Genomic DNA, 15,569 nt, shown 5'->3' on the forward strand with positions numbered 1-15,569 from the left:
TCTCGTTCGGGGAATCGATGAATTCCTGGTGGAGCGTGCTGCGTTGCGTCAGGGTGTTTACAGCACAAACAGCTTGGTCTGTTGTATGTCTGTTGTCAGATGTAATTGTGGTTACACACATAAACAGCCAAACTTCATACAAACGAGGCGCGTCTTCGAAGATCAGGGCATTTTTCAACAGATTTGTGCCTCGGTCACCCATGCATGAAAACACTCCTCACGCTTCCTGTCGTTCCTTCACTGCTGAGCAATTTTAGGGGAAATTTCCCTTTCATTATCACCTTTTAGGATATTTCAACACCTTGGCATCAGTCTGTGTGGAAAGCTTGGTCATTACAGTGATTTGAACTTCTCATTTCTCTGGCAACTCAGGCCTCCTGCTTAGCACTTCCACTAATGCTGGAAGTTGGCAAAACGACATAATCTGACAACCTCCCACCAGGCTCAGCGGAGTCTGGGAGTCCAAATCGCTGATGGAGAAACAGGCAAAGTTCAGCCGGGAACTGTGGGAAGTGACAAGAACAGTGAAGAACACTGCTCGCTCTGTCTCTCGATTCACGAAGCAGACCTGCCGTCCACGCCTGTGTCACGAATAAAGGTGTGTTTGTTGAAATTAGCGCGGGGTGGAGCGGCAAATCCAGCGATGCACAGTGATGCAGTGGCTTATTTTACACACAGAGCCTTTGTAAACACACAGGTACAATTTGATAGAAGAAAAAAACATCAGGGCTGGAAGTGGCTGTGACTTCATTTACTAGTTTTTTATTCAAATGCCAGGACTCGTGGGTGTGGTGAGAATTCGATCATAATTACTTTGGAAACGCTTACAATAACGGAGCTTTGTCCACATTTTTTTCAACCACATTTTTTCCTCTACAAGGAACACTTGCTAATTTGTCAGGTTAATTTTGTGTTATAGTTCAGGGAAAAATGCGGCACCACAAATGAACACTAATGAATATGAAGTGTGGCGGCAGCATGGTAATGTAATGGGCATAAACTGCTTTGCTTACACAGGAACTGGATGAGAATCATTTCATCCACTTTTGCAAAAGTTCCAGTTCAGTGATTTCACTAATGACTTTATTTGCACATATAAGCAGCGACATAACAGTTTTGATGGCTTTTGACTTAATTAAGTGAAGATAAAGTAATGAACTTGTAATTATGTAATGTTTTGCTGTTTTATTCGGTTATGTTGTTATAAACGGTAGCGGCTGAATCTGATTTATGAGGCTGACTCTCGCTGAAAGGGGTCGCTTATGCCCGTGTGGCTTCAGGCCCCGCTGTGTGTGTGTGTGTGTGTGTGCATTTCACAGACAGTCCATTGAAGGAAGCTGATCCAAGCGCTGTGATAAAACTTAACTAACTCAAACAAAGCTCCTTGGATAACACGGCGGCTTGAGTCGAGCAGAGGCTTTGAAGGCGCTCCCAGCCGCAGAGGGAAGCGGCGCGGCCTCCAGCTCAGAGCCCGAGCTCGACGAGCGGGAGCCAAACTGCCGTGAGCCGCCTGACAGCCGCAGGAGCCGCAGCTTCAGGTTTCCTCATCTGGAAAAGCCACTGTGGCAGACCGGGGCTGGGGGTGGGGGGAGGGGGTCGGGGGGGATTATGCACACGCTGTCTTGTCGGACGGTCAGATGTGTCCCCTCATGCCCCCTCCAGCGAGAGCCGCCGTGTTTTCGCTCAAAGGAAACCCAGAAACCCAGAACAGGAAACCCGAGGCGCCCACTTTAGACTCCATCGCCGGTTCTCACACACAAAGTCTTTCTGGGCAAGAAAACACTCAGTTTAACCCTTTGAAACCTGAGCAAATTAAAAAAAAAAACTGTCAAATAGAAAAGAAATGTCTGCAATAAATAAATAAAGTCAATAAAATGTTAAAAAAAAATAAATAAATAAATAAACAATAGCAATATCTAGCATAAATGAGTAAAAATCAAGAAAAAAAATACTGGAACAATTTTTTAAAAAAGAAAACATTGGAAAAACAATCTGAAAAATGAAAAAAAAAAAAAATTACAAGAAATTTACTAGAACATCACCAGAAAATTAGCTTGTAAAATATACAATGGAACTAATTATAAATGCATCTTTAAAGTTAAATGACAGGAAATTTACCTAAAATTGCCTTCCGGGTTTCAGAGGGTTAACCCCGGCTGGGTGAGACTAATCTGTGATTGGCTCGGCGGAGGCTCGGGCCGTTCCAGGAGATCGGTGCGGTAAATTCGCCTTTGGTGAGCAAGAGGGTGTTGAGCATTACACGCCAGTAAGACCAGAACATTGTGGGGTCCAGCGAGGTGCGCGTGCGTGTGTGTGTGTGTGTGTGTGTGTGTGTGTGTGTGTGTGAACCCGCTCTCCCAGGCTTGCCTCTGCCGGGCTCTTTGCCCCGTCACCGACATGAAAGCCTGTCTGGCTTGAGTTGGCTCCAGTCAACTAACATTGCTCACTTCACTTGTGCGTTCTCCCCAGGCTCAGTCATTCTCTGCGACCTGTTTTTTTTTTTTCTTTTTCTTTTCCATTGTTACGGCTTCTAACAAAGGCGCTCTCAAGGCATTAATCACCACTTAAGTCTCTTTTATTCCAAGGCAGCTCGGCTTAACTATACACTGTCAGCTCCTCACAAATCCACTGAAAGGTTTCTCTTTTATTAGCTCCTAAGTAGTCTGATAGTACAAATGGCAGCGAGGGTGACTTGGCCCCGTGTGGCTCGGAGCTGTGGCCAGCTGTGAGCCGATAGATGACAAGAAAAAATCTCCAGCCCCTCACGTCCAACTTAGAGTCAGCGCCAAAGCTCCTGTGTGGGCCCAGACTGACACGACTGAAAAGCGCGCGCCGGTGCAGAAACCTCTCATGTTTTCTATTAACGCGCCGCCACAATGTGAACTCATCCGATGGCAGCAAACACCATGAGTTTACAAAATGAGTCAGATTTTTTTTTTTTTTTTTTTTTTTTTGTGTTAAGAGTAGAACTGCAACCTCAAGCCATTTTTTTCTGCCATGTGTGTCATCCAAACCCCCCGGAGCTGAAACATCCCAGCGCCTGCGGAGACACGCAGGTCCAGTTTCACGAGACTAATTGTAACATTCAGGCTTTGACCTTTGCCCCAGTTAGTCATGCCCGGCCTTTGTGTTCTAATGGTCACCCTCAAGAACCGGAGAGTTAACTGCATCATTACGGCTTCCTCAAGTGTCTCCCCCCTCCCTCTTGACAAGTTTTAACAAGGAGGGGGCTCTTGACCCTTCAGAGGGTTTGGGACAAGAGCCTGCAGGGACGTTGCTAAGACACGACGATGAGTGTGTGTCCGCGCGTCGCATCTCAGGAGGCTCTCCGTCTGTCCTCTCCCTGAGGCGGCGGTGTGCTTGGAAAGACGTATGAAGAAACAAAGACACGATGAAAGAAACAGTAAAGTCAGTAAGAAATGTGTCTTTTGCGGCAGACAGAGGTTTGTGGAACAGGCAGGCTGAGGACAGAAAGACAGAATTCACTGAACCGACTGTTGAAGACAGAAAAATGTGTCTGAGTTCAATATTGACCCAAATGCACTGCAAAAACCAAGACTATTTGTCTTATTTCAAGTCAAAAATGTCTTATTTCTAGTCAAAATATCTCATTACACTTAAAATAAGACATGATCACCTCAGAAGTAACTTGTTTTTAGACAACTGTCTCTTGTTTCAAGTGAAAATTTGCTTGTTTCATTGGCAAAATTTGTTTCTTGTTTCTAGCTAATTTTCACTTATTTCAAGTGAATTTTCACTTTTTCCACTGGCAAATTTTGCCAATGAAACAAGCAAATTTTCACTTGTTTCAAGTGAATTTTCAGTTGAAACAAGTGAAAATTGTCTAAAAACAAGTTACTTCTGAGGTGATCATGTCTTATTTTAAGTATAATGAGATATTTTGACTAGAAATAAGACAAATAATCTTGGTAAGATTTTGCGTTTTTGCAGTGTGTTGGTCAGGATAATTCCATAGACTATTTTTTACTTGCATTCTTGTCAGACAGTCGTATGTGCAGCACGATATGTCCTCACATTTGGCTCTGTTTTTGTCTTTTTGTCATATTGATATAGTGTGATTTTAATTGTTTGATTTCATTGTTGCTGTTTTTGCACGGACCTCGGGGAGATTAGCAACCCCTGTCTGGAGGCTAACAGGGATCCAAATCGCTAATACTCAACAGAACATGGACCAGCTGCGGACGTGGAGGTCAAAGAACAACCGAAGCCAAAGTTTAGTGGAGAGGCTTCTTGAGAACGCTCCTCATGACGTCGCCGTGCCGTGCCAAACGTCTTTTTGCCCCAGAAACGTTCGACTTCTCACCGACCTTCCTGCCTTTAAACGGCGAGGTGCTGAAATTCCCCGTTGCGCTGACGTGTTGCAACCCTTCACCGCCGGTTTCAGCCTGTTACAGCTCTACATCTGCAGGGCCTTCAAAGTGCGCCATTCACCGAGGTGATTTCTCTCCTTCCACGTTTTTCAGACGCCTTTAACGATGATAAATCACACAGGACGCTCAGCGCAGCCCCGTCTCTCCGGCTCCTGTAATCTGCTTGTTTGTGACGCAGCGGCGGTGGAGTGCGGTGTCACTACTGGTGGGTGATGAAAAGAGACATGATGAGGAGACAAACATCAGACAGGTCCACCGTCTCTGCAGTAACCCCCCCCTCCCCTCCCCTCTCCTCTCTCCCTCTTTCCTTTCCCCAAATGTACTTAGCAGCTGTTTCTGTCAAAGTCACAGGAGAGAGCTTCCATGGAAAAAGGAGTCGAGCCAGCTGGGTGGAGAGCTGTGGGAGGATTTTTTCCGCTGCTGTCTGTCTGTCTGTCGGTCCGAGACATGCTGATTCCTCTCAGTGAGCTATTCATCTCAAAGTGCATGCAGTGGCAAGCTGCAGCATTTTCAGCTCAACAGATTTTATGAATCGTTTTCCTGCTTTACAAGAAAGAACGAAAGAAAGAAAGTAGTCACCTTCCTAAAAGTCTAGCGTTTAGTTTTGCTGTCTGAAACTAGAAAACAGCAACCTTGACTCCTGATGGCGTGATTCAGTGTGTTTGTGTTTGCTCATGATGACTTTATTTCCTTTACTTTGACCCATCAGGCGAGGCTGTCCAGGCCTCACTCAGAGCCTGTGTGGCCATATGGTGCACAGTTTTATGTTTTACTCTCCGTGTGACCTGCTGACTCGGCCCTCAGCGGCCAACATGTGGATTCAACCAAAATCCTAAAAATTGGTCAAGCCACAGTATGTTCATCCCTGCATCTCCTGTATTGATATCTAAAGGGGAAGAGAAGGAAGGGAAGGAGAGGAAGGAATAGAAAAAGATAGGGGAAATAATAACTAGATAAGATTTATAAGAGTTACATTTTTGTGGTTTAAAGGGACTAAGAGCTCAGGTCACTCGGTGAGAGGGGGTCAAAAGATATAATCCAGATCATAGCAGGTTTAAATGGAGGTTATAAAATTATGTAGAACTGATTGTAGTTGTCATAACACACTAATGCACTTATCTCGGCTTCTGGGTACACATTCCTTTTTTAAAATTATTTAAATCATTTATTTCACTCCATCTCTTCATGTGTATGCAAACGTATTTATAATGTATATGTGATTACCTTAGTGAATAGATGTAGTTGTGTTTTATTTCAGTGACTTGATTTTTGTTATGTAATGGCTCCTCCATAATGAAAGCAAATGGAGGGAAAGAAAAACCAATAAAAATTTGGTCCAAAAAAAGGAAAAAGAGCTTATGCGGCCACCTCGGTGGAAAAAGTGTCCTGCAGGTCGGGAGGAAGAGAGGGGCCTGTGTGTGAAAACTGAACCTGGCCTGCTTCTGGTCCAGTTTCTATCACTTGATTTAAACCAGAGGAGGACGGAGCCTTAAGTGTGAAGAGTCTTTAGTGGGGAAAAAAGTGTGTATTTCTCAATCTGAGCATAAAATGGTGAATTATGAATGGTGCATATGTGCTCCTGTCCGTTACAAACTCAGTATCCTCCTCCTCCTCTTCCTCCTTTCAGAGCGTTATTACTGGGACTCCAAGCTGCGCATCCCCACCGCAGATTTCCACGAGGTTCTCCATGACGACAAGGCGGCTCTGGCCTGGCTCCTGGCGCTGCGTCGCGTCGGCATCGTCTACCTGAAGGGGGCGCCGACCACCCGAGGCCAGGTGGCCAGACTGAGCGAGCGGATCGGCTATCTGAGGCTCACGTTCTACGGGTAAGACGCCACCGCGACATTCGCCAGTTAAACTCTCAGCCAAGCCACCGTTTAATAATCTAAATCCCCAACAAATCACACGGCGCTGAATTTTCCACTGATCATATTTTAGCTGGAGCGGAGCCCGAGGAGGGTTTTAGTGCAAATTAAAAACAAAGTAAACTTGATTTACAACCTTTTTCCAGGGAATCAGAAACGTTTTTTTTTTTTTCTGATGGACAAATCACAGCTCTGAGCTTCTCACTTTTGTGCTGATGTTGAGGAAAACTTGCAGAGCACCCAGATATCTGCGACTTTGATTCATCTCGGTGATGAGGTTTCATGGACAAGCAGCCCCAGAGAGTGTCTGCTGCCCCTTTCATCACACAGGGATTCAGCAGCTTGAGTTATTGCAGTGCTGATTGCTCCAGGACAGAGACGAGGAAAACAACCTAAAAGCATTCCAGCCTTTTTTTTTCCTTTTTTTTTTTTAAAGCCAGAGGAATTACCTGCTGCACTCAGTCAGAACAGAGTTTTGGAAATACAAAGCTTTTCCACTGCCAGCGAGTGAGCTCATCCCGGTGGAAGCGAAAGACTGCAGACCAAAGCTGCAGACGTGCCGCTAGAAAAAGGCGAGACTGTTTTATGAGTCGGGCAGCGGCTCAAGAAACGCATCTGAGCGAGTTGTGCAAACAGAACATGGAAGTTAACTTTAGCTCATTAGCACAGCGCCCTCGCCGCATCCTAATGAACCGTCTACTTCAGAGGCTACAGTGTGTAAGCACTCTTCTGAAGCTACCCAATTTCCCCCTCGGGGATCAGTACAGTTCATCTCTCGTCTTATCTTTTTCACCCAAACCGCCTAATTGTTGCTGCTGATCTTCTAAAGCTTTAATTAAATGATTAGCATGGAGTTTATTAATGAGTGTCCCGCTCCTCTGCAGGCACACATGGCAGGTCCAGGACAAGCCCATGGCAAACAACGTGGCCTACACCTCAGGAAAACTCAGCCTCCACACAGATTACCCTGCACTGCACTTCCCACCTGGAGTGAGTAAATCGGACTTTAAAGGGATAGTTCACCCGTTTAACAAATGTTGATATTATTTCACTTCCCCCCAGCTCTTATGTAGGACAGTAGTGGTGCTCTCTTCCTCTCACTGTTACTGAGTGCTGGATGCTCCAAATGCTAACTGTTAGCCTCCTGCCATTGGCGTAGACTTCCCCCCAGCTAGCATTCGTCAAAATATCCACTTTAATCCACTCAAATTGCTTGATAAACAAATTCTGAGTTTATGTTTAGCAGAATTTTTACAGCCCAAAATAGTTGTCAATTTTCCAAAAAATAAGTAAAAAAAAATACTATATATACATATATCTCAACTGTAAAGCTATTTTCTTGTGCGGTCCAGGCTCTGTGTCAGTCCCCAGATTCTACGGTGGCTCGCAGGGGCCTGAAAGCTTCATGAAACATGTGACGTAGAGGGGAGCAGACATTACCCGCCTGCTGTCTTTTAGTTCTCTGGAGAAAGTTGTTCTTTTTGTCCTCCAACATGCGTTCATGTGTTCAATAAAGAAAACAAATGGTAATAAACTCCTGAGAGCAAGTCTGTCTCGGTGGTGGCTGCTGCTCCTCTGGTGGAGGGATACAGGAAGAGCAGGAGTTACCGGATCCTTCTGGATGCTGATAACAGGAGAAATACAGTTTCAAATTGTTAATTTGACAAAAAATCTAGTCTGTCCTACCTAACGGCTAAGGGGGCAGTGAAATAACATAAACACAAATGCAAAATGGGTGAACTGTCCCTTTAATGGTCTGTTTTGAGGATTGTTTTTCATTTTTCAGACATGGCATCACCCGTGTTTTGAAGAGCTTTTGTTCCTTGTTTACCTGAGTTGCTGGTGTTTGTCTGGATGTAAAACGAGCGTGTGTGTGTGTGTGTGTGTGTGTGTGTGTGTGGGCCTGCTGTAGGTGCAGTTCCTGCACTGCATAAACCAGGCGGATGAAGGAGGGGAGAGCGAGGTGGTGGATGGCTTCCACATGGCCGAGCAGCTGCAGAAGGAGGACCCCGGGGCCTTCGGGACCCTCACGTCTCTGCGTGTGGACTTCAAGGACACGGGGACGGACTACTGCGACTTCATGGTGCAGTCCAAGAACCGCATCATCGAGTGAGCGGCTCCACGTCTTAACCAAACACAGAGAAAAGTAACGAGTAGAGCAGAGAGCGAGCGGCTGGTCAGGGGTGAAGATGAGGAGGAGGAGGCGTGTGTGTGTGTGTGTGTGTGTGTGTGTGTGTGTGTGTGTGTGTGTGTGTGTGTGGGCTGGGAGTCCGCAGGTTTGATCCCAGCCAAACAGCACAGGAGCAGATCTGAGCGGGTCCTCCTGCTCTCTGGGTGGAGGTGCTGGTCGGTGTGGAGACCTGATAGGAAACTGAACACTGCCACCTGCTGTTCAGAGGCGATATTAGCTCTCAGGACAGGAGCACAGCATCATTTTAACATACAGAAATGAAGTTTCTTTAATTTTTTAAATGTGTGAATTTTTAAAGTAATTTTCAGGCAATTTTTTTTCTTACCAGTGTGCCAGCCATTTTTTTTTTTTTTTTTTTTTTGCCATTTTTAAAACTAATATCCCAGCAATTTCCTTGTAATTTGCATTTTTTTTAAATTAATGTTCTGGCAATTTGTAGTATTTTTTTTTTTTTTTTTTTTTTTTACTAATGATCCAGTAATTTTCTTGCAGTTTCTTTGTATTTCTTTTAACTTTTTTTCTTTCTTTTTTAATACTAATCTTCTGGTAATTTTCCTGTAATTTTTTTTTTTTTTTTTTTTTTTTTTTTTTACTGATATTCCAGTAATTTTCTTGGAATTTCTTTCATTCTTTTCTCATTTTATTTATTTATCTTTTGCTAATATTCCAGTAATTTTTGTAATTTCTTGTAATTTTTCATAACTTTTTTTTTTTTTTTTTTTTTTTTTTACTAATGTTCCACTAATTTTCCTGCTCATTTTCTAATCCGTCTGTATCCTGTCTGTTGCCTGTCTGTTGGCTCAGTGTTGACAGCGAGGGTCGAGTCTGCAGGATAAATTTCAACAACGCCACCAGAGACTCGGTGCTGGACGTCCCGGTCGAGCAGGTGCAGCCCTTCTACCGGGCGCTGAAGGCCTATGTGGACATCATGAACCGGCCGGAGAACGTGGTCACGTACCGGATGGAACCAGGTCAGCAAGCCCCTCCCCCATCCCCCCAGCCCCCCAGCCCCCCAGCCCCCGGACCCCCACACGACCCCCACCCCCCTCCTAAAGTCACATTTATCTGTCGGTAACAAGTGAGAGGTGAAGGAGCCTAACCCTAACCTGGACAGGACCACAGCAGAACTGAAAAAGGACCTGGTGGCCAGTTCAGCGTCCTCATACCCGCTGAGGTCACTGGGAACGCCAAAAACATCACCGGCTGGACAACAGTGTGCCGTCGTCATGGTTACCTCCTGCTGTGCCAGTCCAACCAATAAAACACTCCCTTCTGATTCATTAAACCTGCTTTTCTCCTCCTGAAAGAAAACTCTCATCTGAAGCAGAAACTCTCATCTGAAGCTGCTCCTTTAGTCTCAGTTTGTTTTGTCTTCAAACTTTGTCACAGAAATCTGCCAGACAGATGAGATAATCCCACTTTCCAGTGAAGTTTGACATGTTTTCTGGGAACGAGTAGAAATCTGTTGAACTGAGGCAGAACAAGGCAGATCAGCCATCAGGATCAGGAAAATGACACTTGATTCAAGAAATTTCTGGAAACAAGTTGATTAGTGTTGGAAACAGGTGGGATTATTTCATCCTGCTGGCAGAGGCGGTGTGCTCTTCTTGGCCAGGTCTCCCTCAAAAAAGAGATTTTAATCTCAAGGGATTTCCTGGTCAAATAAATAAAAATAAAGAGGAAACACAAGATACCAGACATACGGCCCGCGGGCCAAATCTGGCCCAAGAGCTGGTCTCATCAGGCCCAAGAGGTTTGGAGGGAAGGAGGAAGAAACAAACATATTTTATAATCTTAATTTTTTAAAATTAAATAGCTGCATCCGCTTATTATCAACTACATCTAATAAGCAAAATAAGAGGTTTATATGATAAACTGATAAATTAAATTATTAGATGTAGCGCTACAAACTGCATCAGCTGGAAGTAAAATTAAACCCTGCAGGCTGACTGCTGCGCTCAGAAAAGCAAAAGGTCGACATGGAAAGTAGAATTTTTCCAGAAAGATGGAAAGAGCGGTTCTTTTATTTTCCTCTGGGAGGTAAATGGCCAACCTGTATGCAATTTCTGATTGGTTGGTCGGCTACAAATTGATTAAAATAATAAATCTGAAAGTAGCCTAAAATATCCATGTGTCGACTCGAGTCATACTGATGTTAACAAAAAAAATAATCCAGTCCCCGTGAAGGTCTCATTTGAGCGAATGTGGCCCGCTACCTGATGAGCCTGACACCTCTGGGTTAAGACGTGGATTTTATTTTATTTTATTTGGCTTTGAACGGTGAGGTTCTTCACATGGAGTCTGTCCTGACCTGCGGCTCCGTTCTCTCTCAGGTGACCTGGTGACCTTCGATAACTGGCGGCTGCTTCACGGACGGAGGAGCTACGTCAGCAGCCCGGACAGACTGCGCCACCTGGAGGGCGCCTACCTGGACTGGGACGAGGTCATGTCCCGCCTGCGGGTGCTCCGCAAGTCTGTCCACGGGGAAATGTGAGCCCGCGCCGTTTGACCATGTAGCCTGTAGCCTGTTTGCTGGTCTGAAGAGATTACCGAGGGCAAAGTGCAAAGACGCTGAAAAAGGCCACGAGCTTCACCTCTGACCTGATCTGAGGTCAGTCACATGACTCACAGACGGTACCTCCTTTTGTAGGAACGCATTCTGATCAAGTGGAGTTTAAAATATCACTTCACCTTTACAAGTGAGATTGGGATCTAGTGCCATGCAGATATCATGTTATTTATTTTGTCATGTGATGCATTTCCCCATAGGCCTTAAAACGTGTTAGAGGAAGAAAACTCTCGGCTTTATGAAACTCTGCCGTTTGGTTTGGAAAAGGCAGTTTTGTGCTCGACTTGTGACAAACATGCTTTTGTGCATGGCAACTTTTGTAAGCGCAAAGTATCTAGTTTTATACGCTGACTCATCATGTGTTTGGACAGACAACGTAATGCTTTAGTCATTATCATTATCATTAGTATTATTATTATTATTATTATTAACCTGTTGTAATGCTGCATTCCCTGTTGCTACCTCTGCTGTGTAACCCCGTGCCTTGGACCTTCCCCCGGTTTGAGTTCCAGTCTGATTCAGAGCAGATCAATAACAAAGTGCGTCAGGCAGCTTTGCACGCTCGTAGTAGGAAGAAGCAACTGTTTGAAAAACTCAGAACTTCAGTTTCTATTTTTGGATATTTACATTCACATTTTTCAAAACGGCTCTTTAACTGATGTCACGTTACGAGGCCTTTGGGGCAAAAAATCTTGTATTTCTCGCGGTGCGTTTGTTTACCAGCCCAGGCGGTTTGTCAGCACCGCGGGCCAAAGGGGCTACAGACAAAACAAAGTGTTTAGCAGCTGCTGTTTAATATTTTGTATTTTGAATTGAAATCTCCTCACTTCCGGTGGATGAAGTGGCCGTCCCGTACACCGGAACTACATTTGGGCATTTTTAGTATGAATCTGCTGAGTTTCAGTCAGGGGGAAATGGGACGCTCCCGTCTATTGTAACCTCATTTTTTTTTTTTAAATTACAGACAAGACGGGTGTGTCTTTACAGAAAACTGCACGCTCACTTTGGACATTTTGTAAGAAGCCTTACTAATCCGCATCAGACCGGTGTCAGCCTAATACTCACTCATGTTTATGGACACTGTGTAAACAAAATGATTCTGTCCCTGTGCTCCTTCATGTTTCTCAGTACGCACCGTGCTGTGTTGATCTTGGCAGATCCACGATTTAAATTCTGTTTCTCAAACTTCAGTTTCCTAAAAACTGGTTCACTGTAATCACACGGTCCACTCCAATAAATCCTCAAAGCTCTGAGTCCCACTTGTGGTGTCGTTTCTGTGTTGTAGATGTGCATCAACCCCCCCCCTCCCACACACACACACACACACACACACACACACACACAGACCCCACCCACCGGAAAAATAAATAAATAAATAGACAGATAGATAAATAATAACAGTAAAGAAAATGGAGCTCCATTTGGGACAACTTTATTATGATATTGCCAAAGCTGTACATATTCTATAAATAATTTTTTCAAAGACTTAAATACTTACACCTGGCATCTCATTTCACTTATTCCCTCTGTTTACAGCAGCAGGCTCGTACAGTGACAGGGATGACTTTAACAATCCAGTGTGAAAATGTCCTTGAACTCCGGCACAAAGAGCCGTTTCTCATTCCCTAAACCCATTTGGAGATTTTATTTTTTCTTCTCTGAGTTCTTTTCTATTTACACTCGTGTGGTGTTACTCATTTAGGGAACATCTAAAATATCAGCATCTGGTGGACGTCCTATTGATTATTCTTTTGCACAGTTTGAATTGCTAAAAATAAAGAGCCATTCAACAACAAAATAAAACATCTTCCAGTGATATAGCTGTATCAATATATTGCTGATCAGGAGAAACAAACAGTTCACTACATGAATGAACATGCTCACACCAACCCACACACACACACGCACACACACACACACACACACACACACAGAGTGAAGGTGGGCGGGGCCAGCGGGGGGAGCGGAGCGGACAGCTCTTTACTTTACAGTACAGAAACAACATGAAGACTCGGTGCGTCTCCTCACGGACCAAACAACCACAGCAGTGGGCTTACACGTTTCGAGACAAACTCCAAAACACAGTCATGTCACACGTAATGTCGTCATATTCACTTCAATCAAAATGCACTGTAGAAAAACAAAAGTCCTTTCTTACATTCGTCAACTCCGTGAAAGCCAGCGAGACAGTAAACTTGTTAAATCCTGGCTCTGGCAATGGCTAACTACTAAATATTGCACATCTAGCGAATAAACAGTTGGTAACATTTTCTTCTGAGAAATGTACAGCATATATATATGTATATATTAAATAAATACTATATATATATATATATAGAATGAGAGAGAAATATATATATATAATATTTATTTTGAATCCTCATAATAACATGCAATTGATAACAGCAGACCACAGACAAGAAATTGTACAGTGTAACTATAACAGTAATTCTGCCTCTCAGGGCGAGCTAGGGCAACACATCTTAGACCACTCACAGTATTTTAGGGTTCGAACAATGAAACCTTTACAAAGCGTTTACATGCAGTGCTCGGGGTGCAGTGTACAGTAGCAGTTTGAGAACGGGACATCCTGCACTACAAGAAGCTCTCTAAATGTTTCACCTGTTTCAACTTGGACGGACTGGATTTTTTATTTTTTTTATTTTTTTTTTGTTAACAGTACCACGTTAGCACAGAATAACTCACAGAGTGGGTGAGGGGGGCGGGGGGAAGCTACTCTGTAGTGGATCTTGAGGCTGTGCATGGGACCTGCATGCACGTGGCGCCTCGAGACCGTCCCTCACGTCTCCTATCGATACAAACAGCTGCGTGTTGGCAGTGGGAACCAGAGAGGACCATGACTTCACGAGGGAGGGGAGATCGGGAGCTTCTACCCAGTTAAGGAGCAGGTAAACAGAGAGCAAGCTGCTATGGCCGTCAGGACGGCGGCGATGAGGGAACCGAGTATTTACACGAAACCACAGACCAGGGACAAACACATCTACACCCCGGGGTCCTGGGACGGATCCTGTCTTAGGGCTGTATTTACAGGGCAAAGGAGCAAAAGGTGTGTGCTTAGAATAACATCAGGGATTGTCAGAAGTCTAATGTGGAACTGAGATGCAGCTGCAAGTCAAGAGGCACACCGAGGGCGGGGGGAGGGGGGTGGGGGTGGGGGCGTGTGGGTGGAGACTAGCTGGGGAGGGGTCTCGGCGACAGGAGCTTGGGCTTGCCTTCCGCCTCCTTCCCCTTCACCGCCGCCACGTAGGAGAAAAGGCAGAGGACGGAGTAACAGATCTGATGTGCCTGGAGGAGGAAAAACACGGTGAGGAGTCGAGCTGGTTCACATGTGACTGGGTCACGGTGGAAAAACAAAAACACAAGATGACCTGCTGAGTCCTCATCACATTCACGTTTTATCATCTCGACCTTTTCAGTCTGCCTCCATCTCACACAGAACTGTTAACTGTTCCTGTCACTAAATCCAAAGCTGACAAAATCTGTTGTAACCTGACAGTCCGAAGTCGACACTCAACACTGATTGGTCACTGCCTGCCTGTAGGTACCAGACAGCACTCTCAGTGGAACACTGCTCAGTAGGGGGCGCCGTCTACAGCTCAGTAACCATCTGATTCACGCTGTGAGAGCCGCTGCTTTTTTAACGTCTTCGTACATCCGGGACATCTGTCAAACTTTTCACTGAAGAACCGGTGGCTCGGTACTTTGAATCTTGGCTCCAGCATCTTCATCATATCACAGATGTGACAGATGATGTTCTGAGCGGGTTCTTTGTGACCAGAGGAACTTTTTCACAGATCTAAAAACTGTTGGAGGAACTGGTCCTGTTTTTGTGTTTTTGTGCAGGAACGGGAAACAATCGTAGCTCGTAAAACTATTTTTTAGGGACATTTTTTTTTCTCTGACTTCAGGGAAGTTACTTTCCGAGCAGAAGAGGAACCTTGAGTGATTTCTGTATGCAGATATAATTTAAAAAACCAAAGAAAACAAAAGAATGATTCTCAGAACGCCGTCATCACGCTGCTGTCAGAGCCTCGCTTTAGTGCTGCCCCCCCAAGGAACACACTGGTATAACTGCCTTTTAAAAAGGGAGGCAATGTTTGTTGTTGTATTTTAATGTATGTACTATATCTTGTTTGCGCTATCTCTTTTTTTTTGTAGTGGACACTGAGTCCAATAAAAAAGCTGAACTGAGCTGAAATGAACCAGCTCGTAGCGTTGGCCTGTAAAAATGGAATAAAACACGGTGAAGTCCAGGCTTTACTGAACCTGAAGTAAACGGTTGGTTGAAGTTAAGTTTCTTTGTGCCACGCTGGTTTCATATCTTCCCTGCTAACTGCCTTATTTGACGATGTTGTCTCAAGTGTTTGTTCAAAAAGTCCCCTGCAGGGACGTCGTAGAACTGGATGTTTCACTGCGACGGCGACAGAGATTTCATGTCGTCTCAAAACGAGGCTCAGCTTTATTCCAGACCGTCGTTTCTCTTGCCAAAGTCCAAATATTTCCAGACTTTGGATTTTAGGTTCGCTGGAGCT

At 44.6% G+C, this 15,569-nt stretch overlaps 2 protein-coding genes across 13 annotated transcripts in view; one reads left to right on the forward strand and one right to left on the reverse strand.

Moving 5' to 3' along the window:
• The window catches only part of bbox1 (butyrobetaine (gamma), 2-oxoglutarate dioxygenase (gamma-butyrobetaine hydroxylase) 1), a 28,663-nt gene extending 16,398 nt beyond the window's left edge, over nt 1–12,265 (forward strand). For 2 of the 3 annotated variants that reach the window (XM_030048599.1, XM_030048600.1), the window contains exons 4-8: nt 6,019–6,217; nt 7,141–7,246; nt 8,169–8,365; nt 9,252–9,418; nt 10,781–12,265. In XM_030048599.1, coding sequence (XP_029904459.1) covers nt 6,019–6,217; nt 7,141–7,246; nt 8,169–8,365; nt 9,252–9,418; nt 10,781–10,941 — 830 coding nt within the window. In that variant the 3' untranslated portion in view covers nt 10,942–12,265. The remainder of the gene's footprint in view (nt 1–6,018; nt 6,218–7,140; nt 7,247–8,168; nt 8,366–9,251; nt 9,419–10,780) is intronic. The other variant, XR_003928081.1, reaches the window with a different exon arrangement.
• A 167-nt stretch (nt 12,266–12,432) lies between these two features.
• Nucleotides 12,433–15,569, reverse strand: part of madd (MAP-kinase activating death domain) — a 65,230-nt gene continuing 62,093 nt past the window's right edge. For all 10 annotated transcript variants that reach the window (XM_030081374.1, XM_030081397.1, XM_030081366.1 and 7 more), the window contains one exon: nt 12,433–14,322. In XM_030081374.1, coding sequence (XP_029937234.1) covers nt 14,209–14,322 — 114 coding nt within the window. In that variant the 3' untranslated portion in view covers nt 12,433–14,208. The remainder of the gene's footprint in view (nt 14,323–15,569) is intronic.

The sequence above is a fragment of the Myripristis murdjan genome, chromosome 3 (assembly GCF_902150065.1).
Source record: "Myripristis murdjan chromosome 3, fMyrMur1.1, whole genome shotgun sequence".
NCBI classification, from domain to species: domain Eukaryota; kingdom Metazoa; phylum Chordata; class Actinopteri; order Holocentriformes; family Holocentridae; genus Myripristis; species Myripristis murdjan.